Genomic DNA, 27,846 nt, shown 5'->3' with positions numbered 1-27,846 from the left:
GCATCCGGCTTGCGTCAAACGCGCTCTCGGGACTACACTTCCCGACTCTCCTAGCGGAGCCCGTGACACTCCTTGGACCGCGAGCGGGGAGCGGGCTTTCCTCAGCTGCGCCTCTCTTCCTCGGACCCGGCCCTGGACCCAACCTCGGACTCCAAAACGGCTCCACCATGGAGGAGGCGGACCGAATCCTCATCCATTCCCTGCGCCAGGCCGGCACGTAAGGACACAGCCCCCGCCTACCTCGGAATGCCCACATCCGGGACTCCAAAACTCCGGACCCAGTCACCCGGGAACCTTAAAACCCCAGACCTTAACATCTAGGGATCCAACCTCCAGGACCCTAAGACCCTCCCTCCTCCATACACACACACGCACATGCACATGCACACATACACACACACACACACACACACTCCCAAACCTTTGACCCCTACACTTGGTAAACCCCAAACTCCAGGACCTAGGCACCTCGAGACCTTAAAACCTTGCAATCTCAAGGCCTGGGCTCCTGAAATCTGTGGATCTTGACATCAGTACCCTGGAACCCTGATATCTGGAGATTCTAAAACACCTGTATCCTGAGAACCAGGGAACTTAAAACCCTGGGGTCCTGGTGCTCAGGGACTCCAAAAACCTCTGGGGCTGGATACTTGGAAAACTTCAAACCTCTTTTCCCAATACCCAAGGCTTTTAAAATCCCAGGACTTTAAAATCTGGTGTCCTTAATGCCTGGTGACCCCGACACACTGGGACTCCTGCATTTGAGAGTCCTACAAACCCAGGATGACAACATGTAGGGAGCTTGACTTCCAGATTGCTTGAGACTAGGTGGTCTTGATATCCAGGGACTCTGACATTTGGAACTCCTGAAAATCCCAGCTTCCCAACGTCGAGTCTCAAAACCCTAGCAGTTCAATATCTAGGGGCCCCTGACATGCAGGGAACATGATATCTGGGGATGCAGAAACCAAGAGACCATTCCATCTGGGCTCCTAGGCCTTCCCAGACCCTAGGCATTTGGAACTTTTAGGCACAGGGAAATTTGAGATTTTTTGAATTTGGATCCCTTCCATCCACCATTCTACACTGAGGTCTTAGGACCTGAGGACTACCTCCCACCACCACCACCATTTTTAGTTTTACAAGTGGAAGTCAGCCAGCAACACTGAGGACCTGTCTGAACTGTGTCCATCCTCACCACCCCATCCCAGTATTAGGGCTTCCAGGAGACTACATGGCTCAGCCTCATTCCTGTTTCCTGACTGCTTTCATCCCCCTCATTGAGCCTGCCCCCTTCTTCCTCAGGGCAGTTCCTCCAGATGTGCAGACCCTGCGAGCCTTCACCACTGAGCTGGTGGTAGAAGCTGTGGTCCGCTGCCTGCGTGTGATCAACCCCGCTGTGGGCTCTGGCCTCAGCCCCCTGCTGCCTCTTGCCATGTCTGCCCGTTTCCGTTTGGCCATGAGCCTGGCTCAGGCCTGCATGGTGAGTGCCTTCCTCCCAATATACACAGCCTCTTCCTTCCTCCTTTACAGTCGCCAGACTCCTTTGAAACTCTTGACTTTCCTCTCTGCTACCTCCCCTTGTGACTTAGTGGTTAAGGCTGCTTGCTCTGTGGTCAAACTGCCTAAGTAATTGAGACCCTGGCTACAGCACTTGCTGTGTGTGACCCTAAACCTTGTAGCCCTCAGTTTCCTTCTCTGTGAAATTGGGATGGTAAAAGTAGGGTTGTTAGGATCATCAAATGAGTTGATCCAGTTTGCACCTGGGTGACTCCTGGCTGCCATATTTTGAGCTTAGCACCAAGAACTTTTCTAAACCCTATAATATCCATTTACCAGTTCCTGAAACAGCCCTGTTTGATTAAATGCTCAGGCTGAAATTAACCACCTGTTCTCTGATTGGCCCAGCCTGGATCCGATGGTCATCCCTATAGGGCACTGTGATTGGCTACTCCTTCAGGATCACATGGAGCTGGGGGAGGGAGGGTCATCCAAAAGAAGATATGCTGGTTAATTTAAACAGTGTCTGCACTAAAACTTCACTCTGCCCTGTTAGCCAGATAGGCTTGATCTGGCTTCTTGCATTCCAACAGCCTGTGGCTATGTAATGAACGTCAGCATACCCAACATACCCAGTATTTGGTGGTAGAGGGCCCATGGTGTTAACTACAGTGAAACTGTTCACTTAGCCCCAAGGGACAGGGTGGTCAGGTTTCTTGAATCTGTGCCTTGCTTGTGCAGTTTCTGTCTCTTAGAAATAGGCCTCTACCCAGCTTTCAGCTCTCAGGTTCACCTAGCTCTCAGGTGTTCTTGGGTTCTTCTCTCTGGGGCTTTTGGTGGCCTTCGAGGCAAGCAGTCTGTCCTCTGGCCCGGGGGTGTCTTCTTGAGAATGGCACTTTATAAGAGGGAACGTGGGTCCTCTGTGTGTCTCGAAGGGGGCACAGTGGGACATGTTGAGGAGTGGCTGGGGCTTAGGCTTCCCCCAGTTTTCTGTTACCCGCTTCTCTCAGTGTTGTTTCCCACTGGATTTGATGGTGATCTACTTTTCCTCACACTAGCTTTAGCGTGGGGAAGAGAGTGTGGCCTTTTCAGTGATGGAGAAGTTCACGTGATTGTCTGGCCCCAAAGTCTTGGTTTGGCCTGAGCGGCTAGAAAGTCTGCCGTGTGTCCAACTCTTTGTGACTGACTCTTTGTGACGCCGTGGACTGTAGCCCGCCAGGCTCCTCTGTCCATGGGATTTTCTGGGCAAGAATACTGGGGTAGGTTGCCGTTTCCTTCTTCAGGGGATGCAAGAGCAAGTAGAAAAAGTCTCTTAACTCGGCCGGGTGCTGCTTCTGTAGCCCACCTTGGCTCAGCACTGCCGCCTTCTGGTGTCTGCCTCGTCATGTGCCCTACTGCTGACACCGCTTTCTGCGACTCAGCCACCTCCATATTTTGGTGGCTGTCATTTCACACACCCCACTCCTGGAATGAGTTTCTGTATCAGTCACAACTCTTTGATTGCAGGTGTCGGGAAAAACCCAAAGTAAAGTAGCTTAAAAGACAGTGGTTTTCACACTTTTTGACTGCGACCCTCTGAAATAAATATGTCCTACATTGTGACCAAATACACATATATCTGTATAATAATGATGTTATATTATATATAATATCGTGATGTTTTCTGAGTGTTGCTCTGTGCTGGCTGTTGTGGTAACTTGGCATTAAGCCATTGAATTCTTGAGACAGCTTTCTGAAGTAGGCACTGTTGGTATCCTTTTACTCAGGTGAGGATAGTAAAGCTCAGAGAAGTTAAGTGATTTGCCTGTGGTCACACAGTTGGTAAGAAGCAAAGCTTAGATTTGAATCCAGAAAGTCTGCTTTGAGAATCCATGCAGCTCCAGACCAGAACCTTGATGGGCCTTTTAACCACTTAAGTGAAAATGAAAGTGTTTGACTCTTTGTGACCCCATGGGCTGTAGGCTGCCAGGCTCCTCTGTCCAGGGGATTCTCCAGGCAATAATATTGGAGTGAGTTGTCATTCCCTCCTCCAGGGGATCCTAATCCAGGGATCAAACCCAGGTCTCCAACATTGCAGGTAGATTATTTACCATCTGAGGCACCAGGGAAGCCTTTTTTTTAAATCCCTTAAAGCATCCACATAGGGACAGTACTGTCAGCCCCATTTTACAGCTAGAAACTGAACTGGGTGTTTAAATAACGAGTCCAAAGCTTTATAGCAAGTCAAGTAGCACAGGCTAGATTTCAGCTGCAACCTTTTTGACTCCAAAGCCCATAGTCTCTTTTAAAACCATTATTTACTGTTTTATGGAGGTCATTTTTATCAGTCAGAGTTGAGTCCAGACACAGAAATCCTAGCAGTAATTTGAATAGGGAAAATTTAATATGAAGAACTGTTGCCTTTCGACACTATCTAGACAGGGGTCTATATGGCATTGTTCTGGATTCCCATCGTAACTTAAAGGGGAACTTTCCCAGTGTCCGGAGCCCTTGATACCCTACAGATGAAGGAGGAGAATGTCCTTGAATTCCTTGCAGCAGGAACCCACTTAAGTGGCACCACCTTGACTTCCAGATGGAACAGTACATCTACAGAAGGAAAAGTGATGACATCTACATCATAAATCTGAAGAGAACCTAGGAGAAGCTTCTGTTGGCAGCTCATGCCATTGTTGCCATTGAAAACCCAGCTGATTTCAGTGTCACATTCTCCAGGAATACTGGCCAGTGAGCTGGGCTAAAGTTTGCTGCTGCCCCTGGAGCCACTCCTGTTGCTGGCCACTTCACTCCTGGAATCTTTACTAACCAGATCCAGGCAGCCTTCCTGGAGCCAAGACTCCTGGTGGTTACTGACCCCAGGGCTGACCACAAGCCTCTCACAGAAGCCTCTTACGTTAACCTGTCTACTGTTGCTCTAAGTAACACAGACTCTTCTCGGCAGGATGTGGACAGTGCTATCCCATGCAACAACAGGGAGCTCACTCAGTGGGTCAGATGTGGTGGATGCTGTGTTCCTGTGTGGCACGATCTCGCATGAATACCCATGAGAGGTGTAGCCTGATCTCTACTTCCACAGAGATCTTGAAGAGATTGAAAAGGAAGAGCAGGTGGCAACTGAGATACTGTGACCAAGGAGGAGTTTCAGGGTGAATGGACCACTCCAGCTCTGGAGTTGACTGCAACTCAGCCTGAGGTGGTGGACTGGTCTGAAGGTGCTCATGTGCCTTCTGTTCTTATTCAGCAGCCTGCCACTGAAGACTTGTCTGCAGCTCCCACTGCCCAGCCCACTGAATGGGGAGGGACAACTACCGAGGGGTCTTAAGCTGTTCTTCTACAAACTCTTAAAATGTAAATTTAGTTGAGAGAAAATAAACAGTTTCTTTAAAAAGAAGAATTGTTAACTAGGTGAAAGATGGTTAATTACTGAAAGAGTAAAAGAAATCTCCAAGGTGTGACAGAAGTGACGCGATACCTTGAGAAGTCTCATGTGCACTCCGAACCATTCACCTGGTTACCCTTACCTGGCTGCTGAGAGGGGGATTACTTTGATTAGTTTCTTGTGTATCTTTCCAGTTTTTCAGAAAAAAATGAAGATATAAGTAAATATAAATATATATTCTTATTTCCTCCCTTTCTTACATAAAAGAGAACATATACCTAAATTCTTACCCTTTCTACCCCCTTGAAGCATATCCTGGAAATCATTTCATATCAGACAATAGAGCTCTTCCTCATTTTTTTCCTTTTTGCAGCTGCAGAGTAGTTCATTGTATGTATACACTGTAGTTTATTCAACTACTCTCCTATGCTTGAACATTTAGGGAGTTTCCAACATTTTGCAAGTAATGCTGTAATGAATAATCTTGCATATCTATATTCATGAATTGTTGGAGGCGTATCTTCATGGTAAACTTCTAGAAGTAGGATTGCTCGGTTAAAGAGTAAATGCATGTGTCATTTTGTTAGATTTTACCAAATCACCTTCATTGGGATTGTTTAATTTCTGTATTCCTGAAAGCAGTGTATGAGAGAGTATCTGTTTCCCCACAGCGTCTCACACTGAGTAAGTGTAGTGTCAGAGTTCTGCCTGCTCAATAGGTGAGGAATAGTATCTCTGTATAGTTTTCTTGCTAGTTTTGCACTTTGAAAAACTTTTGAATTTAAGAAAAAATGAAAATAGAAACATAACATCTTTCTCCTAGCTTTCTATACTGTTAACATTTTACTTCATTCTTTTCTGAGTCCACACACACATTTCTTTTCTAAACCATTTGAAAGCAACAGACATTGTGATACTTCATACCTAAAACTTTCAGTGCACCTCTCCTAAGTATTGATAAAAGGACAATCACCAGTATAACCGTAGTACCATGATCACACCCATGAAATTGAATATCGATAGAATAATAGTATCTAATATTTAGTACATGGTCAAATTTCCTCAGTAGTTACAAAGATATCCTTTACAGCTGTTTTTTTTTTCTTTTTTTTTGTTTTTTTTTTCTTTTTTTTTGTTTTTTTTTTCCAATTACAGAATCCAATCAAGGATCATACATTTTATTTCACTGTTATATCTCTAATCTTCTGTATCCAACAGCAGTCCTTCTTAGTTTTCTTTTCTTTTCTTTTTTGTGATGATCCATGTCTTTGAAGCGAGGAGGCTGGTCGTTCCGTGGAATGCCCACAATCTGATCTGATTGTTTGTTCATGACTAGATTCAGGTCTGGGGCAGTAACTCTGTGCCAGTGATTATCTCTCTACCCAAGTGGAACTTCAGGAGAACAAAATGTCAGGTTGTCCCAGATCAGTGATACTCACGTTGGGGCTCAGTGTGCTTTCAGTTCAAGTCTCCCTTGTAAGTGAGGTTGGACATGTTTGCATATGTTTATGGACCATTTTTTCATTCTTTTTCTGGGAAATGTCTATCTGTTCCTATCTTTTGCCTCCTTTACTGTTGTACTGCTGGTCTTTCGGCTTGTGTGGTTTTAGACACTCTTTATATACTAGGTGGGCTTCCCAGGTGGCGCTAGTTGTAAAGAACCTAGCACCAGTGGTAAAGCCAGTGCAGAAGACAAGAGTCTCAGGTTTGATCCCTGGGTTGGGAAGATCCCCTGGAGAAAGAAATGGTAACTCACCCAGTATTCTTGCCTGGAGAATCTCATGGACAGAGTAGTCTGGTGGGCTACAGTCTATAAGGTCACAAAGAGTCGGACACGACTGAAGTAACTTAGCATGTATGCTATATACTGGGTAGATTCACTCTTTGCCTTTGATATGTTGATGTGTGGGAGAAACCAAGATGAAATGGTAAAGCAGTTATCCTTCAATTAAACATAAATAAGTTTTTTAAAAAAGAATGCAGACAAGAGGCTGGATATGTGACAGCCAGTTGCAACCTCTTAAATTAAAAAAAAAAAAAAATCAACTCCAAATACTATTTTTCCCATCTTGTTATTATGCTTTTGACTTTGCTCATTTTATTTTTTCTTTAAATTTTTTTTGTGTATTCAGAAACACTCATCTTCTCTTTTATGGCCTCTGAATTTTGATCATATTTAGCAAGGCGAGAGCTTTAACTTTAAAGTTATGGAGACCGTGGGGAGCCAAGGGAAAGTTCAGAGGGTGGTGGCTGGTGATAGCATGGTAGCCTTTGCAGTCTCTGCCCTAGGCTCTCAGGTCAGGACGATCCTGCCTGCCAGACTCACAGGTGCCACCCTTTCCAACCTCCAGGACCTGGGCTACCCCTTGGAGCTTGGCTATCAGAACTTCCTCTACCCCAGTGAGCCTGACCTCCGAGACCTGCTTCTGTTCTTGGCTGAGCGTCTGCCCACTGATGTCTCTGAAGATGCAGACCAGTCTGCTGGTATGGGGCGCCTGGGCTGTGGTAGGAGTGAGGAAGAGGTTGTTGTGGGGCTTGAGAAGAGGAAGGGGTGAAAAGTTTGACTGGTGGGGGTGGAGTATGTGTCTTAGGGAGAGCTAAGTGGGAGGACTGGGTTGGGGAGGGGGGTACAGGTCAGGGGGAGGGAACTGGGGCTTGGGCTGACCCAGGTGGGGAGTTGGTGCTAGAAGAGTCCTGTGGCCTTACCTCCTGCCTTGCCCGCCCCAACTCTAACCACACTGGCCTCAGTGATGCTCCTCAGACACATCAGGCCACTCCAGCCTTAGGGCCTTTGCATCTGCTGGCTTACTCTCCCAGGTAGCCTCATGGTTCACTCCCTTACCCCTTGGAGTTTCCTGTTCATGTGTCACCTCAGGGAGGCCTTCCCTGGATTGCCTTGTTCAAAACGATATCTTCCTCTCCCTGGTCCTTAGCCTCTTTTCCTGACAACCACCTGCCAGTTTTCTGCATTGTACTTATGACCTCGGTCATGCTCACCTCTATCAGCCTGCCGCCCTGGGAGGGCAGGAGGATATTTATCAGTTTGTTCACTGAGGTAGCCTAAGGGTCTAGAATGGGACTGGTACAGAGTAGGCGCTTAGTAAGTGTTCCTTGAATGACTGTGAAAATGATAGCTACATAGATATGTATCTCTGCGAGGGGGTCAGGCTGCTTTCCCAGAGTATATGCATTTTTGGAGTTGTGGCTTTGTCACCTGATTGACACTCCCTCCCCTCTCCCCTAGGTGAATCTGCTATACTCCTCCGGGCCATCGGGAGCCGAATCCGGGACCACCTGGCCCTGCCCTGGGTCCCACCCCTCCTTCGCACTCCTAAACTACAGTACCTCCAGGTGGGACCCCTCAACTTATGTTAATATTGCTTGTCACTGCCCTGCCTGCCTTGTCCCCAATTGGTTGCTCAGGTTTTCGGCCCCTTCCCTCTGCCCCCGCTCCCACCAAACATGATTCACCCTAGAGGCTCTCTGATTCTACTCTCCCACCAGGGCTCAGCCCACCAGAAGCCTTTCCATGCCAGCAGGCTGGTCATGCCTGAGTTGAGCTCCAGAGGAGGTGAGCAGGAGGGCTGTGGAGAGGGGCTGAAGGGAGGGGCAGAGGTGGGCCTGCCCGTGTGGTGAGGCCGGAGGGCTGGCTGACTCTGTTGCTGCCTCTAGAGTCCCGGGAGTTCCAGGCAAGTCCCCTGCTGCTACCAGCCCCCACCCAGGTGCCCCAGCCGGCTGCCAGGGCGGCCTCACTCCTCGAACACCACGCCATCCAGCTTTGCCAGCACACAGGCCAGGACCGTCCTGGGGACGAGGACTGGGGCCACCGGACATCCCGCCTCCCCGCCCAGGTACTGCTTGGTGCTTGGCCCCCTCTGATGAGGCCGCTCCTCCCCGCAGCTCCCATTTCATCTCCCTTTAGTCCTCTGCCCCTCTCCTTTCCCCACTTTGTCCCTTTCTTCCATTGTTTCCTCTGTGTGCAACTACTTGGTTCCCCACCTGAAATAACGCTGGAGCCAGAGAGTCAGTCCTCACACAAGTCAGTATGGCCCCTCGGGACTTCGGTGTCCTGCTCTGAGACATGGGTGGTAATACTGCTCTCCTCCAAGGGTGATGTTCCACTGAAGGTCGTGCACGGGCAGCCAGAGCCATCAGGATCTCCTCCCTTTCTCCCTGCTTCTATTACCTCCTTCCTGCCCCCAATTCGCTTCCTCTTTCTGTCGTCATCACTGATTATAGCCTCCAGATCCCTGACCATCTCTTCCCACCACTTGCTTTCTTGTCCTGTGGTTTTGCTGCCCCTCTTTCTCTCTCCCCACCACTGTCTCATTTCTGTACTGTCTCCCCACCTCTGACTACCTCTATATCTGTCCCTATATCCCATCTGTCCACCTCAGTGTCTGTCTCCATCCCCTCCCCACTTTGTCTACCTCTGTAACTGTCCCCTTCTGCCTCCCCCACTGCCATTTGTTCTATCTTTATCTTTTTCTCTCATTTTAAAACTTACAGGCACTTCTAACACAGAAGTAGAGAGAATAGTTTCATGAGCCCTATGGCCCTGTCATCAACATTCAATTAAAGCATTTTGTGGGACTTCCCTAGCAGCCCAGTGGTTAGGACTCCATGCATTCACTGCCAGGCCCGGGTTCAATCCCTGGTCAGGGAATTAAGATCCTGCAAACTGTGTGGTGCAGCCAAAAAAAGAAAAAAAAAAGATCCAAGCATTTTTCCAATCTTTCCTCATCTCTTCTTTATTTTTTGTGTGTATTATTTTAAAGCAAATCCCAGATATCATGTCATTTAAAAAATTAATTTATTTATTTTAATTGGAGGCTAATTACTTTACAATATTTTAGTGGTTTTTGCCATACATTGACTTGAGTCAGCCACGGGTGTACATGTGTCCCAGAGCTGGTGCTCTGGGACAGCCCAGAGGGATGGGGTGGGGAGGGAGTTGGGAGGGGGGTTCAGGATGGGGGGGCACATCATGTCATTTTAACTCTGAATACTTCGTGAGACATTCACAAAGGCAGGCAGGGCAGTGAGACATCTCGTAATTCAAAAGGGCATTCACTTTTTTAAAATAAATCTTAAAAATTTATTTATTTTTGGCTGTGCTGGGTCTTTGTTGTTGCATGGACTTTTCTCTAGTTGTGGCAAGCAAGGGCTACTTTATAGTTGTGGTACGCAGGCTTCTTATTGAGGTGGCTTCTCTTATTGCAGAGAATAGGCTCTAGACATGCGGTCTTCAGTAGTTGTGGCTCACGGGCTCTAGAACACAGGCTTCAGCAGTTGTGGCACACAGGCTTAGTTGCTCCATAGCACGTGGGATTGTCCTAGATCAGGGACCAAACCCATGTCTCCTGCATCGGCAGGTGGATTCTTTACCACTGAGCTACCAGAGAAGCCCTAGGGCATTCACTTTTTAATGCAACCAGCAGGCCATCTTCACAGTTAAGAAAATGAACAGTGACCTCTTAATACTATCCAACACTGAGTTCATAATCAGATTTCTCCAGTTGTCTCAAAACTGCCTCTGTTCTCATATCTCTCTGCTCCACTCTGCCTCCGCCCCCTTCTTTTTCCAGCTCATCTGACTCAGTCTCCACTCTGTCCCCACATGTCCTTTGAATGTTGGTCTCTAATTTGGGGGCTGCCGACTTACTTCTCTCCCTTCCCACAGCCTCCTCCAGCGTGGAGAGCAAGTGGGTGGAGAGAAATGGGGCTGTCCTCAGGGAGCTGCCAGGCTGGTGGGCCCAGACAGTGGGGCTAGGTCCTCTTTTTGGAGAGGCTGGAGGGTGGGTGAGACTTGGGAGTGGCCCCTCATCAGGCAGCTCCCTGGTGGAGGCAGGGCCTCGGGTACCCAGTGGACCTCCATCCCCTTCCACTGTTTTCAGGAGGACACACGGGCTCAGCGGCAGCGGCTACAGAAGCACCTGGCCGAGCACCTGCGCCAGACCTGGGGCCGGCCAGGGCCCCCCCAACAAGCCCGAGACCTGGGAGAACTGCTGCAGGCCTGGGGTGCTGGAGCCAGGCCTGGTGCTCCCAAAGGCTCCCGCTTTACACATTCCAAGAAGTTCACCTTCCATCTGGTAGGTGGGGCTAAGGGCATGCTGATGGCACCAAGGTTGCTGTAGGTATACATACCACACTCTCTCCACACAAGGGACCCCTGTTCCCACCAGACCTGCCTGATCCCCACTGGGGTGGGTACCCAGAGGGGTCCCCTGGCTTCTTGGGAACTTCTGTGGAGAAAGGGTCCGGGGGTGGGAGCTGTGTAAATGTGTAGGACTGCTCTTTGTGCAAAGCTCAGCTTTCTCTGGAGAGTTTCTTCTGGACATCTCTTCTTGGATGGTCACCCAGAGGGGCCCTCACCCCTCTCATGGGCAGATGGGTAGGAGCTGTGTCAAGGTCAGGGAGGTTTTTTCTAAGCAAACACTCCAGTCTAAGGTCACAGAGAGTGCCTTGATCCTCACACGTATTCCGACAGCCGTCAGTGCACTGTACATGAGTACTGTGCTGGGAGGGTGCTGACGGAGGGTATTGAGGTTGGCTGTGAGGGCCCGGGCCTTCCCCGACAGCCAGGATGCTCCTTCCTCCCTCCCCAGGAGCCTGAGGCCCAGGCAGCCCAGGTGTCAGATGTGCCAGCCACCTCCCAGCGGCCTGAACAGGTGAGCAGAGCAATGGTGGGTGGGGCGGTGTCCTGAGCCCTGGGCTGTCTACTGAGCCTGACACCCCCACCCCGCCTTGCCTGTGTCTACCAGGACACATGGGCAGCCCAGGAGCAGGAGCTGGAGTCTCTTCGGGAGCAGCTGGAGGGGGTGAACCACAACATTGAAGAGGTTGAAGCTAACATGAAGACGCTGGGAATCAACCTTGTGCAGGTGAGGGTGGGGGAGGGGCTGCCCACTGAGGTCAGGCCTGGGGGCTTAGAGGGACTTGTGGGGGCTGAGGGTACTCTGTAGAGGTCTGCAGATGTCAAAAAGGTTCATGGAAGCCACTGGGGACCTGTGGGACTCTTGAGGGTTCATGAGAATTGGGGGCAGTGAGGAGGGGGTGTGGGACCTATAGGGGTTAGAGGTGCCTTGCTGTCTGTGAGTGTCGGGAGGGGTGTGACTGTCCATGGGCAACTAGAGGGGCCTGTGGGCCTCCTCGGGGCTTCCAGGGGAGTCAGTGTTGAGGTCAAGGAGTCAGTGGGGTCTGCTGTGGGTGCCTGTCTCTGCTTATATGTCTCTGTCGCTATTGGGAGGGGTCTGAGGGGCCTATAGGGGCTGCATACATGCTAAGTCACTTCAGTTGTATCTGACTGTTTATAACCCCTTGGACTGTAGCTCCTCTGTTCATGGGATTCTCCAGGCAGGAATACTGGAGTGGGTTGCCATGCCTTCCTCCAGAGGATCTTCCTGACCCAGGGATCGAACCCCCATCTCTTGCATCTCCTGCATTAGCAGGCGGGTTCTTTACCACTAGTGCCACCTGGGAAGCCATAAGGGCTAGAGGGATGTATTGTCATCTGTGGGGGTTGGGCCAGGCCAGGGCTTTCCAGGCTCAGAAGGCTGGGCTCCCCTACTGACTGGGATTAAGGGTTTCTGGGGTGCCAGGTGGAGACCGAATGTCGGCAGAGTGAGCTCAGCATCATGGAGCGTGAGCAAGCCCTGCGTCTGAAGAGCCAGGCTGTGGAGCTGCTGCCCGACGGGGCTGCCAACCTCGCCAAGCTGCAGGTGAGGCTGGTGCTGAGGCTGGGCTGGGAGGGTTGGAGTTGGGTGGGCCCAGCCTGTGTGTGATCTACAGCCCCCCTCCCACCACCCTCCAGCTCGTGGTAGAGAGCAGTGCCCAGCGGGTCATCCACTTGGCGGGTCAGTGGGAAAAGCACCGGGTCCCGCTCCTCGCTGAGTACCGCCACCTCCGAAAGCTCCAGGACTGCAGAGAGGTAGGTGGTGGGGTCCCAGACCATGGGTGGGGTAGGTTCCGTCCCTCCCTAGGGCGCTAGTCCTGTGCTCTGCCTCACTACCCTCTCTCCTTGGGACCCTGGCAGCTGGAATCTTCTCGACGGCTGGCAGAGATCCAGGAGCTGCACCAGAGTGTTCGGGCAGCTGCTGAAGAAGCCCGCCGGAAGGAGGAGGTCTACAAGCAGCTAGTAAGACTCCTGGGGCTTCCCTGGTGGCTCAGACAGTAAAGAATCCACCCACTAATGCAGGAGACACGGGTTTGATCCCTGATCTAGGAAGATCCCCTGGAGGAGGAAATGGCAACCCACTCCAGTATTCTTGCTTGAGAATCCCCATGGACAGGGTAGCCTGGCGGGTTACAGTCCATGGGGTTGCAAAGAGTCAGACATGACTGAAGCAACTGATCGACCAACAACCAAAGACCTGTGTGGGGGCCTTGGGTGGCTTGGAGTGGGGGAGGTGTGGGTCCAAGGGGAGCACCCGCTGTCTCTGTGTAGGTGTCAGAGCTTGAGACCCTGCCCAGAGATGTGTCCCGGTTGGCCTATACCCAGCGCATCCTGGAGATTGTGGGCAACATCCGGAAGCAGAAGGAAGAGATCACCAAGGTACACCATTGTGGCTGTGGAAAGTGGGTCACTCAGGCAGACATGCCCAAGGGCAGGATGTGTGTTGCAGGGTGACACAGGGACCTCACACCGTATGGAAGGCAGAACTATCTGGCCAGACTTGGCACAGCGCAGCCCGTCACAGTCCATTCCAACCACCCCTGAGCCTGTCTAGATGTGACAGCATGAATATGAATGGCCTCAGCTGGCTGGCTGCCTGCCCCAGACATGGGCTCACAAGTACCCTGGTCTCTGCCAGATCTTGTCTGACACGAAGGAGCTTCAGAAGGAAATCAACTCTCTGTCTGGGAAGCTGGACCGGACATTTGCAGTGACTGATGAACTTGTGTTCAAGGTTTGGGGCAGGCCGGGCTGGGTGTAGGGGTGGGGTGGGTGGGCTTGGACCAGGTGTGAGTCTTGTAGTTACACTGACGTTTGCGCCTGGCTTTGCCCCATGGAAGATGAAGTCAGGGGAGTGGGAAGGGGTGGCCTTGTGGGGGCCTGAAGGTGGGGGTGGGGTGGGAGCGGGGCAGGAACGGCCCACTGACACCTTCAAGATCCCCTCTTTCGTCAGGACGCCAAAAAGGATGATGCTGTTCGGAAGGCCTACAAGTATCTAGCTGCCTTGCACGAGGTGAGGGGAGAAGTGTGCCTGGGGGCTGGCTGGGGAGGGGACAAATTTGGGTGTAAGCCTTCCACTCCTGCTGTCCCCAGAACTGCAGCCAGCTTATCCAGACCATCGAGGACACAGGCACGATCATGAGGGAGGTTCGAGACCTGGAGGAGCAGGTGAGGCCAGGGGGTGGGAGGGCTCAGCAAGGCAGGCCAGGGGACAGAGAGGCTGTGGGACCAGACCTAGCCAACGGCTGGGGTCTTAGCCCTGCCCGTTAGTAACTGGTTGTGTGACCTGGAACCGCCCAGTGGCCTGCTCTGACCCCTGCCTTCCGTCCTGAGGCTCCTCATACCTGCCTCCAGGGCCACTGGCAGAGGCTTCAGCTTAAGTATGGGCTGGGTGATCCTGCCACACAGCCAAAGATGCTTCAGGTGGATGGATGACATATGCTAAGGCCCGGTGGTGGGACAGAGCAGTCTGTTATTGGGGCAGGGGGTGGGAGGAGAACAGTGGGGCCCTGAGTGGCTGCAGTGGGGTGTTGGTGGCAAGCAGGATCTGGGAAAGGGGCCCTGCATGCTGAAGGGCTGCGGTTCACATTGCCTTAGATTGAGACGGAGATGGGCAAGAAGACCCTCAGCAACTTGGAGAAGATCCGTGAGGACTACCGAGCCCTTCGCCAGGAGAACGCTGGGCTCCTGGGCCGGGTCCGTGAGGCCTGAGCAGCCCCCACCAGAGGTCTATCCCCCAGCCTCAGGCAGGGGTTTGGAGTGCTGGGGGCACTGGCCCTCATTGTGCCCTCTGATTACCATCCAGTTCTTCCTGCTGCAGCCTTGGCCCCAGACCCTCACCCACCTCACCCCAACCCTTATCTGGGGCAATCATCCAGAGTGTGGGAGCTTGGCTTCAGTTTATTGTGGAGGGCACCGGGCAGGGGTTGGGGTCTTGGATCTCAAATAAATGAGGGGCTCTGTCTGCAGTCTAAGCTGAGGCATGGAGGAGGGTGCAGGGCTCAGGGTGGGGAAGGGGTAGGTGGCAGGTGAGACCCTGGATACATTTGGTGAGTCAGTGTGTGTAGCCCTTGGCGTCTGCCTGGGACTCCGGAGGCCCATCGGGGTGTTGTGCACCCACACACGTGGGTGTGCCTGTGCACATAAGATGTGCTGGTGAGTTCAGAGTCTGTGTAATCAAGCATGTGTGTTGGGAGCCATGCGTTACCGTGTGTGACCTGCGTGCATGCGTCTGGGTGGCTTTCTGGAACTTGACATCCTGAAGGTCCCGAGGCTGCTTCTGTGTTAATATCAGGGCCTGCCTTATGTGACACTGCACCTGTGGGCCTGGAAGCCAGCTGTGGGTGTGTGCTTTGGGGGATGTGGGTTGACTGTGTGCGGGTGTGACTGACTGCAAACTTGAGGTGGTGTGAGTGTACTGAGGCAGGCTCTTCATGTTTTGGGGGTTTGTATCGAGCCTAGGGGACAGGATTGCGACTCTTATGTGTCCTTTTCCAGCTCCAAGGTCATCTGTGAGAGTGACTGAGGCAGGCTGTGTGTATGACTGGTTGTGAACTCTCAGTTTGGCTGAAGAGCCCGTCACAGGGGGCTGGGGAGTGGGTGCAGGGCTGGGCCTGGGGTCCCTCTGAGCATCCTTGGTGCAGAGCGTGTGATCCAAGAGGGCAGTCAGCTGGGGAGTGGGGTCCCTGACTGGCAGGACAGTGCACACCTTACTTCTTGGTCCCTGCAGGCATGTCCAGGGCTGGTCACCCCTGCCCCCAGCCACTTCGATCCCCTCCCCTGTCCTCCCTTCTCTCCTTGGCTCTGAGATCAGGGGCCAGGTGTGGGGTTGGAACACCTGCTGGGCCTCTGGCTCCTCTTCTTGCGGAACTCGAACTCATCCACGGTCCACACAGCCCCCTTCTCACTCTCCACGCGTACGAAGCACTTGTGCAGGCTCAGGTTGTGGCGGATGGCATTCTGTGCAAGGAGGACCAGCCAGCCGGGCCAGGGCCAGCGGGGTGGGGGGATCAGATCAGGCACTGATGCCAGCAGTGCCCACCCCAAACTGACCTCCTGTCCTTTCCCAACACGCCTCCAAGCCCCCTCCCAGGGCCCCCTGTGGTGGCGTTTGAGGCTCTCCCAGCCACTGCCCCGTCCAGAGGAGCTCACCTTCCAGGTGGCCGGGTGGTTTCTGAAGAAGGCAAACATGCGTGTAAACCAGTGATAGATCTCGTTGAGTGTCCGCTGCTTCTCAGGAGCCTCCAGGATGGCCTGGAGGTTAGGGGGTGTAGGGGTGAGGGGAGCTGCTCCCCCAAATGCAGCCTGACAGGGGCACTGGCCCACCTTGGGCTGGCCTCTGACCTGGGTGGAATTGTGGGGACAGGGGAAGGGAGGGAGATGGTGAGGGGTGACGGGTCAGAGACAGGGTTAGAAGTGGGGTGAGGGTGGGACTGGGATGGGGTTAGGTGAAGGATCAGGGCTGGGGTTGGAGTGATGTCCGATTCAGGGTCAGGGCTGGAGTGAAGTTAAATTTCTGGGGTGGAGTTGGAGCTCTCGGGATGGGGGTGGGGTGAGATTTCAGGGTTTAGGAAGTTTAAGGGCCAGGGGTGGGGTACAGTTAGGGGTTTGGAAGGAGTAAAGGGCCCAGCAGAGTTAGAGGTCAGAGACATGACTGGTTAAGGATCAGGCTGGGGATGAGCTGGGGTAAGTCTAGGGGCGAGGGGTGTAGCATTAGGTCAGGAGGCAGAGATGGGCCTAGTTATTTTGTGTGTCTGGATTGTATTTAGGTCTTGACTGTGTGTGGTCATTAAAGGATCTGGGCTGGGATTGGGTGTAGAGTGAGACTGAGGGTCTGGGAATTTGATCTGCTTGGATTTAGGAATGGAATTGCGTCAGGGGTCGGTGATCATGGGCTGCAGTGAGCCTCCGGGTTTGGATGGGGTGAGGCAAGTGAATGGGTGGTGTTGTGTAGGGTTAGGTGTGGGCCTGGGATGAAGGTCCAGGTGGGCTCTGGTGAAGCCTCGGGGAAGGCATTAGGGAGATTAAGATGAAGGGGTTGGGATGGGGTGAAGTGAAGGGTCAGGTATTACAAGGAAGGGGTTGGTGATGGGGTCTAGCTGGGGGATATCTTGACAAACTGGGGTACGTCAGGGCTGAGGAAGGAGTTAGGGTGAACCTGAGGTGGGCATAGGGGAAGGGGAAGAGATAAGATTAGTTTGGGGGCTATTTATGGGCCCAGGAGGCAGTTAGGCATGGGGTTGAGGTGGTCATTAGGAAAGGGGTAGATTTAGGGCTGGCTCTTGGCTTGCCGTGGCTTGGATAGCAGTTGAGGTGTGGGTTTGGGGTGTAGATAGGGGATCACATCTAAGGCATGGGTTTGTTCACACAGGAGCCCCCCTGGGGGTGTTCGGTGAGGGGAATCCTCCACTCCAGCCCTCTCTTCCTTCTCCTCAGCCTGGCACCCTGCTTACCCAGCGGATGAGGGTGGCATAGGTGAAAGGGGGCCGCATATTGTGGAACTTGAAGTAGTCCATGTTGTGGAAGAACTCTGTCAAGAGGTGGGGAGGGATCAGGTGCCATCTGGGAACTCCTCACTCCCTCTCCCACCCTCTGCTCTCCACTGGCTGTTGAGTCTGCATGCCTGAAATCCCACCATGTACACCGCTTTCCTGGATCACAATAACTGTTTGCTAAGCACTCTGTGTAAAATGATACCATTTCCTCTTTACACTGCTCCCACCACCATAGGGCTTATTCTTCCCAAGGTTTAAAAGTAGTAACTTCCACACCAAAGGGATGTAACTGGTTAAGTGGCGGGGCCAGGAGGGCACTCAAAAGCCCTGCTCCCTGTTAAACCCATAGCCCAGACCATGTGGGTGGCAGGGGATTGGTGAGCTTGGCGAGTCACCCTGCTTTTTCTTGGTGGTGGGGAAACAAAGAGTCCCTGGGAATTATTAAGCTAGCTCTCTCCCTCCTGATGACCAAATGGAGTGAGTAGCTGAAGCCCAGAGTGAGTGAGTCCCAACCTCCATGGAAGACAGGGCTAGACATCTGAGACCACAATGGGGGCTTGGAGGCCATAGAATTCCAGAGAGGAAGCTTTTGCAAGCAGTTGACATTTCTCAAAGTCTGGGTGGCAGTGGTAGGGAAGAGTGGTCCCCCACCTTGTACTAGGTAGGGAGATGAGGGGTCAGGGGGCACCGTGTAGGACATGCACCACCCTTACCTGGGAATGTGCCGTTTCCATGGCTGCCCCAGAGGTGCCTCCGCACGGCAAACAGGCCATCGGGGGCCTCCTGGGGTCCTGGCCAGGCCGGGACGGTGGTGCCTGGGGTGCCAGTGGCTACGATACAGCAGGAGCCCTTGTCAGATGATGCCTGGGGGAAGAGGGAGGGGCTGGTGACCCAGAGGCTTAAACTTTCCACTTTAGTTTTAAATAAGTGTTTTTTATTAACAAAAGCAAGGGCGTCTTCAATTCCACTCTGATGTAGAATCCGACAAAGCATAAACCATATTTATTAGAGTGGAGGTGTGGACAAATGGGTGTAGAGCACCAGTGATGGGGCCACAAGCTAGGGTTGAATTGGGCTCTTCTGCCACCCAACTGGGACCTTGGGAAAGTCATCTAAGCCTCCCTGGCCTCAATGTTCCTCATCTGTGAAGTGGGGATGATAGTAATACCTCACACAGGCATCATGAGGAATTAAGGTAACATCACCAAAGGTGAGAAACAGTGCTTGACACCCAGGGCTGGCTTCTATATGATTGCTGCAGGTGCCTAGGGCCCGGCACTTTGTTTAATGTTCTGCAATCATCATTTTGAAATCCGAGCCCCGTGATTTCATTTTGCACCAGGCTCTGTGAGTTATATAGGCGGTTCTGCCAGCAGCACATGGTCTGTGTTCAGTGTTGGGTGATTTGCTGTTGCTTTGCAAACTCAAGATTGTGATGTCTGGGGATCTTAAGATCAGAGAGTTTGTAAGCTGAAAGCGACAGATTCCCAGGTCTGGGTATGTTTGGAGCTGGGGACAGGGGCCCAGAGATCCCAGGACCTGGGTGCAAGTATAGGTCCCCTGCCCCCTGCAGGAGCCTCTCCCACTGCCCAGCCGTCCGTGCCACCTGTGGGTCTGGGGTGGCTCACCGCAGATGGAGCCTTGGTTGGGGCCATCTTCCCGGCCAGATGGGCCTGCATAGCACCCAGCTTCTCCTTCTCCAGCACCAGCTGTGAGGACAGGCACAGAGTGAAGCCTTGACCTGCTCCTTCTCCACTTCTTTGCCCGGGCTGTGGTCTTCCCTGGGAGTGCCCTGCCCCCTTCCTTCCGTCAGGCCAGGCCCCTTCCTGGGTGAGCTTGGCTCCTGGCATGGGGTAGGCTGACCATTTACCACCCCCCCACATCACCTGTTGCTCCAGAGATTGCACCACCTCCCTCTGGAGCAGACACTGCGCCCTGCCCTTCTCATCCAGGAGATGGTCTGCCTGGCAGTGCCTGGGTAGGGGGAAGAGTCCACGTGGGTGACCATGGTGGGCCCAGCCTTCTGGCTCAACATTCTGAGGGGAAAGGGCTCAGACTCTGGGAGGAAGGTCTCTTCAGAGTCTCAGCCGCCCTCCCCTCTGTTGACCTCAGTCTTCCTCTCAGACCTGTCATTCCTTCAACGCATGCCACTTGGCATCTACTGTATGGTCAGGGTGCTGGAGATGATGATGGATGAGTAGTGAGCTGAGAGCGGACCAGGTAAGTGAGAGTGGGAAAGGCATTCCAGATGGAGAGGACAGCCTGTGCAAAGGCCTGGTCGTGAAGACAGGATGCACTGAGTTGCCACTGATAGTTGGGTATGGTTGGAGAAGGGGGTGGGTGTGAGAGAGTGAGGGAAACACAGTGTGTGTGTGTGTGTGTGTGTGTGTGTGTGTGTGTGTGTGTGAGTGAGACTTTGGGGATCAATAAAATCAGGCTGGTGTGGGGTGAGAGAGTGAGGGAAACACAGTGTGTGTGTGTGACTTTGGGGATCAATAAAATCAGGCTGGTGTGGGGTGAGAGAGGGAAACACAGTGTGTGTGTGTGTGACTTTGGGGATCAATAAAATCAGGCTGGTGTGTTGGCATGACAGGGTAGCAGGGCAAAGCAGTTAGGAGTGTGGAAACTGTGTGTGTGTGTGTGTGTGTGTGTGTGTGTGTGTGTGTGTGACTTTGGGGATCAATAAAATCAGGCTGGTGTGGGGTGAGAGAGTGAGGGAAACAGTGTGTGTGTGTGTGTGTGTGTGTGTGTGTGTGTGAGACTTTGGGGATCAATAAAATCAGGCTGGTGTGTTGGCATGACAGGGTAGCAGGGCAAAGCAGTTAGGAGTGTGGATTCTGGAGCCTGGCTGTCGCTCAGAGGCTGGGTGATCTTGATCAAGACACTTAACCGCTCTGGCCTCAATTTCTTTGTCTGTAAAATGGAGGCAATCATAGCACACACCTCTATTGTGATGCCCCATTATACAGATGAGGAAACAGGCTCAGAGAAACTAACTTGCCCAAGATCAGAGTCCATGAGTGATGGAGTCAGGCTTTGAACCCACAGTCTCAGCTTTTGCCTCTTTCATCTTACTCCCTATAAGGATGAGGCCTGAACTGAAACCTGCACCCCCAGACCTCCTCCCACAAACTGTCCCCCACCCCCAGACCAGAATGGGCCCGGTGGGCCCGGCTCACTCACTTGAGGAAGTCCTCTGGCTCCTTGAAGACCTTCTCACATCCGGGCCACTTGCAGACACCATTTGCCAGCAGTGAGTAGGAGCCCTGGGGCACAGTCGAAAGGGTGCTGGGGGGACAAAAAGTGTCAGGGGCAGGGGTGGCAGGGCAGGGAGCCTTCCCAGCCCTGCGCACTGACCTGTCTTTCCTAGGCATGCCGGGGCTTGGGAAGGTGCAGAGCAGTGCTGGCTCCCTGGACACCCACTCCAGGCTGGCCACGTTGATCCCTGCAGGGGGGACAGGGCACCTCTGGGTGCCAGGCTCTGAAGCTTGGTCCCAACCGGGCCTCTCGTTTTGAGCTTCCGACCCCCCCTGAGTTTAGCAGGCCCAGACTCCCAGGGGGCTCTGTGGTCCCTAACCTCCGAAGCTTCTGTAGAGCAGCTCAAAGACTGTGCTGACATTTCGACTAACTGCAAAAGATCTGTGGTTCTGGGATTTTGACATTCTGCGTCTTTAAGATTCTGACATTTTTGAGAGGTTGGAGTTTCCAAGATGATAAGACCTGACCCCTCTGGCCCCCCGAGGGCCATGATTCGGCAGCCCACACTGCTTTAGTTCAAGGATTGCGGGCTCTGGGGTTCTGTGGAGCTGCGGGGCAGTGTTACCAGGTGGCAGGCCAGGCCGGGCCTTGAGAGAGAAGAGCCCCGTAGCAGCAGTGGGTGGCGGGAGGCTGATCATGGCTGGGCTGTCCAGTGGGCGCACCTGCAGCACAGGAGTCCGGGCATGGGTGTCCACTGTTGAGAGCTAGGGGCACATGAGGGCTGTGGTTCAGCCTGGTCCCCTCCCCAGTTCTCCCGCCTGCTCCACCCTCCCTACCCGTGCTGAGCTGGTACCTGGTGCACGAAGTGTGGCCTGTCCTGGAGGAGCGCCTGCAAGTGGGGAGAGGGACCCAGCCGAGCTCCGGAGGGTGCCACCATGACAAGGGGTACTGTGGGCATCTGGGGGAAGGCAGGTGGGTGACATGCTATCCTTATGCTCGTTCTACATGTCTAATCCCTATACTCCTCGCTGCAACCCTGCCTACTAGGTACTATGACCATCCCCATTTTCCGTATGTGGAAACTGAGGCTCAGGGAGACTGGGTGACTGTTTCAAGGTCAAGCCAGCTAGTAAGTTTCGGAGCTGCCTTCCATCCTGTCACCTCACCTCCGTGGGCCCCCAGCCCTTTGTCACATGCGGATGGAGACACACAAGGCTATGCCTGTGGGATGATGATGGGGTCTCCTCTCTTGAGATACGGGTTGGGAGGTCGGTGAGAGCCTCGAATCTCTGAGACCTGCTATGTGGGGACTTTCTTGGCCCTGTGACATCTGCATAAGTCACAGACTTGCCTGGGACCCGGAAAACCACTTCCTGTGCCCCGGCTGGGCCCCCCCCCCCCGCCCAGTGCCACAGTAAAGGTCGGCACCTGTAGGCCCAGGTGCCCCACCCTGCCTGCCCCATCCTGGACCCTAGGCCTTACCTGCAGCTGCGATGGTGGCATGGGGTTCAAGGAGGAAGAGGAGGTGTGGGCCCCGCTTCGGAGATCCCGGCCTTGGAAAGTTGTCCCAGGGCTCTTGGTGCCCAGCTGGTCTGAGGCCTTGGGTGCAGCCCTCCAGCTGGGCAAGGCTCCTGGGGATGGGCTGAGTACCAAGGAAGGGGCCAAGGGCTTGGCTGGCCTGGGGTTGGGCATTGGGTCCTTGTCCAAGGGCAGGCTGCAGGGACACAAGAAGAAGGAGTTACATGTGTGCTGGGCTGTGCATGTACGAAATACTCAACTGTTTGAACCATGTGGACACCCCCTCTGGTCAGAGCAGGCATTGGCCAGGGACCGTCCCAAAGGGACCCCAGCTCTGGTCACATGTGTGCACATGTGCATGCACATACTTGCTGTCAGGGACACAGGTGTGCCTACTATGTTTCCAAGCACACCCCCCGTGCAGACATACATAGACCGAGTACACAGCCTGCCTGCACACACTGGCACAACCCTGCTGGGGAATTCAGGCTGGTTTTTTGGGCTTCAGTCAGGGTAGATCTCAGCATTTGAGTGGTGGACTTCAAGCCTCTGCCCTCCCGTCCTCCTGGAACTGGGTACAAGCCACACAACCTTTGCTGACCCTGCTAGGATTGGATTCTGATTTTCTCCTGGGAGCATTGTTACCCCAGTGACTCGGGCATATCTGGGAGTAAAAGGGGGGCATGGACTCAAAAGATCCCTCTGGCTGCTGTAAAAGGGGAATGCTCTAGGGAGGTGAGGGCAGAAGTAGGGGGAATAGTGAGGAGGCTACTACAATAGTCCAGGCAAGCAACAGTCCAGACCAGGCTGATGGCAGTGGAGATGGCGAGAGGTGGGTGGATTCTGAGTTATGTTTTGAAGGTGGAGTCAGGAGAACTGGATGGCAGCTTGGATGTGGGAGGTGAGAGAGGGAGGGTCATGGTGACTTATGGGTGTTAGCTGGGCAGCTGGAAGGACAGAACTGACATGACCTGAGATCGGGAAGACATGGGGGAGCAGGGTCGGGGGTCCTGATCCAGGTGTGGAGGGACATAGAAAGTCTGGCATTAGATGTGCAAGTGGCAAGGCGGGGTAGGAGCTGAGTGAAGTCTGGAGCTTAGATGGGCATCTCTGAGATCATCTCCACACTCCCACCCTGCACAGAGCTGGCAGGGCAGGTACCAGAGAGGAGGAAATACAGATTCTCTTGAGCCAGGGGCTGGTATGAGCTCCTTGACTTGGCTCCCACCAGAGTTTACTGGAATCTCTGCTTTGCAGGCCTGCCTCCCAGCCATTTCTCATGCTATTCGACCTACCCGGAATGCTTCCTCCTCTTCCTGTACACAAACCCTGTCCAGAAAGTCCTCCTAAATGGCTCCAGAACCTTACCCTCTCTGACGGGCAGGGCCTTGGTTTCTCAGATTCATGTAATCCCAGTCTGAGAGGAAGCCAGAACTGAAGGGACTGCCAAGTCCAACTTCCATTCTATGGAAGTGGCTAACCAGGTACAGTGTCCCACAGCCCCATGGTGACTTGAGAACTTTACTTCTTTCTCCAGAAAGTATGTGCATGTGCGTGTGCGTGTGTGTGTGTTCATGTCCCAGTCTCACCCCACAGCACTGGGATGGGCACAGAGCTGCTGAGAGCAGACCTGGGGAGTAAAAGGGAAGGTTCTGAGGGGGCAGTAGCTCTTTTTCCTTGGCTGTCAGCTCATAGGGGGTGTCAGAACTATGGTGCTGAAGGAAGTAGGGGTAAGAATCCAGGTATTTAAACCACTAGTCTTTCAGGGGCTTAGGACATTACTGCCTGAGAATTAAGAGCCTGGGTCTATGGAGGCACAGAACAAGGGCCAGAGAGTGTCGAAGACCCTGAAGACATGAGTGAATGAATGAGTGGATGAAGGCAGGCAGAGATCACGGTGAGGCTTGAACAAGCCAAGGGACATCAGGCTGCCAGCAAACCATCCAAAGCTATGAAAGACGCATGAATAGATTCTCATACCCCTACGAGGAACCACCCCTGCCGACACCTTGATCTCGGACTTCGGCCTCCAGAACTGTGCGACAAACCATTTCTATTGTGTAAGCCACCTAGTTTGTGGTAGTTTTTCACAGAAGACCTGAGCAAACCAATACCAATTTTGGTGGATGCATGAATGTTTCTCAACGCTCTGGCCTGGTCCACAAGGCTAGCTTGTGGTCGGTTCTCCAGTTGCCTGGACCCTTGGCCAGAGCATATAAGAAGCCACTTCCCCAGATACATCTGGAACCACCTGAGTCAGGGCAGCATTCTCAGAAAGGGGCCGTGGATATGGTCTGTCTGGTGGTGGGGCACCTGGAGGACCAGACTGGGCAGCTGGCTTCCTGCACTGTCTGTTGGGGCGTCCCTTTCTGACTATTTCTCAGAAGCCACATGGAGGATGTTTCTGGGACACAGATTGTATTTTCGTATCGGGGTCTGCATCTGAGCCCTGCTGTCACAGCCCCCGACTTCCCCAGATATTTCTGCCATTGACGTCATGGCGGCCGGATGCACTGGGCTTCATCAGTACCAAGGAGGAAAAGAAGGGGGCAGGTACCCCACCCCACGGGTTTCATTCCGAGAATTGGCCATCCCGTCCTGCAGCTGGTTTGGCCCAGGTGGGGTGATGTGGGTGCTGGCGGATGTGGTGAGTGACGTCCATCTGGCCACCATGACGAGCCCTGGGCCCTGTAGACCTGGCCCTTGGGCCATGGAGAGGCCCAAGGTTTGACGCTTGGGGAGCGCCATGCAGACCCCACAGAGACTGGGGCCCTCGGAGTCTTCAAATGGTACTATGCCAGAAACTTAGACTCATAGAACATTATTTCTTAGATTTAAAGGATCCCAGAATCTCAAACCCACAGACTCTGTGGGGACCATGGGCTCAACTTCTCAGTATGTGAAGGCCAATGTCCCTGGTGCTCAAATTCACTGGAACTTCCTGAAGTTCACAGTGCCTCCTGCCTACCAGGCCTGGAATTGCAGCAAGCCTTCCTTCAGCCTCCCTCCTAAGTTCTGGGAAAGCAGGAAGGTCAGAATCATCCTCTGCTTCCCCCAGCCTGGAACCAGGCTCTGACAGTAACCAGCTGTAACTCTCCTCAGGCTCATATATAAATTGAGACAATAATAGTACCCATCTTCCAAAGTTAATGTGTACTAAATGCTTAATGAAATGTCAGTGATCAGTAGATGGACCCGGGAAGGGTCTGTCTTCCTGTCCATTCTGGGACAAAGCTCCCAGACTCAGCCACTTTGCCAGAGATGGGGAGGGAAGGAAGGGGATGTTGAGGCCAGCACACATTTGGCTAGGACCTCATGATTGGAGCAGGAAAGGCCCTGGTCTTTGCCAATAGAGAGTGTACCATCAGGCTCTCTGGAGGGGCCCCAGGAGAGAGTCCCAGGGACCAGTGCCAACTCTGGGGACATAGTTGAGCCCTGTCCACAGTCAGACTCACAAACAGACTGACTGATGTCCCTATAGTATCACCACCCTCTGGCCATGAGGCTTCCTGACTCATGGGGCCCTGGGACCCCACCCAGCCTAGCTCTTGTGAGGCTGGCCCCACACTGTGACCCTGAGGGTCCAACTCATGAGAGGGCTGAAGGTAGAATGGCAGCAGATGGGAGGCAGCCTACGGTCCCCCTGTGCCTGTGATGGGTGCTGAGGAGTAGTCTGAGGCCCACGGTTGGGCAGAGAGACAGAGCCAGGGCCCCTCTGAGTGTCTCGGGATCTGAGCTCGGGTCTCAGCTCTGCCACTGTGTCTCTGTGAGGGCTTCATGGAGTCCTCCTGCCCATCTCCCGGCCTCAATCTGCCCCCTCTGTATGCTGGGACGGGGAGGGGTGTAGAGTGGATGAGGGCCAGGGGCCTTGTGCTCGGCGTCTGAGTGAGCGGCTAGGTGTCTGCAGGCCTTTGATTCAATAACTGCCCTTCTATACAGGGGAATGGCTGGAGACAGGGATACAGAGAGACAAAGAGAGACAGAAACAGACATAGGCAAATTAAGAGACCCAGAGGACAAGAGCTACAGAGAGAGATGGGAGAGACATGGGGTGGGACAGAGAGAGACACTTGGAGAGAGAAACAAAGAGAATGAGAGAGATAATGAGAGAGGAGAGACATTGAGGACGAGCAAGGAATGCACAGGAGCAGAACGTCAAAGACAGAGAACAAGATAGACGGAAACAATACAGGGAGATGGGGAGAGACAAAGAAACAGATAAGAGAGACAGAAAGAGACAGAGAAAGAGAGAGAGGGAGACGGAGAGAGAGAGAGAGATGCTCCAAGTAAGAACAGTTGTTGGTCTCTCGCTGGAGGAACTGATCCTTTTTTATTCCACAATAACAAAGGAATAACAAAGGGCAAGGTGCCAGGGCTTTCAGTGGGTGCTACATTGGAGCGAAGAGCAACAATCACAAAATGCTGTGGCCCTGGCACCAGAAGAGACACTGAGGAATAGAACAGAAGGGGAAAAGCTCAAATACAGACCAACGTCTACAGAGAATGGAGTTGTGATGAATGTGGCATGTGGCATTTCAAACCAGGAGACATTGAAAGAGACTGTTTAACAAATGTTTCTGGAATAATTAAGGGGACAATAAAGTTAATGACTGACCAGTCCATTTTCCCACTGCCGCCCCCCCCCCTCCCCGCCCAGTGTGAAATGTCACCCTCATCATATACCCTAAAATAAATTCCAGATCTATTAAAGGGATAAATAATAATATCTTATATTGATCTTGGGTTTACTGTATGCCAGGCCCTATGCTAAGCATTTAAGAAGGTTGAGAGATTTAATCCCTGTAACCACCCTTTGAGGTTGGTACTATTATAACCATCACAGTACCTATGAGGAAATGGAGGTATAGAGAGGTTAGATGCCTGGCTGAAAATCACACAGATTGCCTGGGCTGAGGTTGGGTTTGTCCCAGACAGTCTGGCTCCAATACCCACATTCTTAACCTCTAAAGTAAATGGAAAAAATGAAGCCATAAAAGAGAATAGAAGCCAACACAGGTGAACATTTATCTCATTTTCAAGTGGGAAAGGGCTTTCTAAGCATAAAACCAGAGACAGTAACCACAGAAGAAAAGACTAACCTCGTTGACAATATAAAAACATCATAAGCATCACAAAACAGCAGAAATAGAAAAACAACTTCAGCAAATGATGAATTGAGAGAGAATATTTGCTGTATATGTATGGCTGAGGGGAGGTTAATATCCTTTTATATAAAGAGCTGTGACACATCAATAAATTAAAATAATGAACACCCTATTAGGACTAAGGACATGACCAGACAACTGGGGGGAGAAAAGCACAAATGGTCAACAAACAGTATAAATTATCAAAAGGTGCAAATTTCAACAACATGGTAATATTTTTCTTACCTGTTATGTTGAGAAAGGACTAAAAAACAATAATGCCCACCCATGGTTAGCTCAAGTAGAGGGAACATAAAACAGGACAACCTTTTGGGAGAACAATTTGTAGAAAGGGTCAGAAACCTTAAAAATTCACAAACCCTTTGCCCTAGCCGCTCGACTTGTAGGAATCCAAGGGATTAATCAGGGATGATTATG

At 52.5% G+C, this 27,846-nt stretch overlaps 2 protein-coding genes and 1 pseudogene across 6 annotated transcripts in view; 2 read left to right on the top strand and 1 right to left on the bottom strand.

Annotated features, from left to right (window-relative positions):
- CCDC22 (coiled-coil domain containing 22) lies at positions 1-15,022 on the top strand. Its single transcript, XM_043895959.1, has 17 exons — positions 1-217; positions 1,306-1,483; positions 7,231-7,363; positions 8,124-8,230; positions 8,384-8,450; positions 8,552-8,730; positions 10,777-10,971; positions 11,488-11,550; positions 11,644-11,763; positions 12,481-12,600; positions 12,693-12,809; positions 12,915-13,016; positions 13,326-13,433; positions 13,693-13,788; positions 14,008-14,067; positions 14,148-14,222; positions 14,652-15,022. The coding sequence occupies exons 1-17, from the start codon at positions 168-170 to the stop codon at positions 14,763-14,765; spliced, it is 1,884 nt and encodes a 627-aa protein (XP_043751894.1). The 5' UTR covers positions 1-167; the 3' UTR covers positions 14,766-15,022.
- Positions 3,520-5,144, top strand: LOC122689491 (annotated as a pseudogene).
- Positions 14,935-27,846, bottom strand: part of FOXP3 (forkhead box P3) — a 19,586-nt gene continuing 6,674 nt past the window's right edge. For 3 of the 5 annotated variants that reach the window (XM_043895960.1, XM_043895962.1, XM_043895961.1), the window contains 10 exons: positions 22,229-22,460; positions 21,600-21,704; positions 21,372-21,510; positions 20,732-20,993; positions 19,435-19,522; positions 19,177-19,257; positions 18,262-18,412; positions 17,507-17,583; positions 16,206-16,307; positions 14,935-16,013 (listed from right to left, as the gene is read on the bottom strand). In XM_043895960.1, the coding sequence (XP_043751895.1) occupies positions 15,864-16,013; positions 16,206-16,307; positions 17,507-17,583; positions 18,262-18,412; positions 19,177-19,257; positions 19,435-19,522; positions 20,732-20,993; positions 21,372-21,510; positions 21,600-21,704; positions 22,229-22,460 (1,387 nt within the window). In that variant the 3' untranslated portion in view covers positions 14,935-15,863. The remainder of the gene's footprint in view (positions 16,014-16,205; positions 16,308-17,506; positions 17,584-18,261; positions 18,413-19,176; positions 19,258-19,434; positions 19,523-20,731; positions 20,994-21,371; positions 21,511-21,599; positions 21,705-22,228; positions 22,461-27,846) is intronic. The other 2 variants (XM_043895963.1, XM_043895964.1) reach the window with 2 other exon arrangements.

The sequence above is a fragment of the Cervus elaphus genome, chromosome X, assembly GCF_910594005.1.
Source record: "Cervus elaphus chromosome X, mCerEla1.1, whole genome shotgun sequence".
Classification (NCBI taxonomy): domain Eukaryota; kingdom Metazoa; phylum Chordata; class Mammalia; order Artiodactyla; family Cervidae; genus Cervus; species Cervus elaphus.
This window is presented reverse-complemented; position numbering and strand designations above follow the sequence as displayed.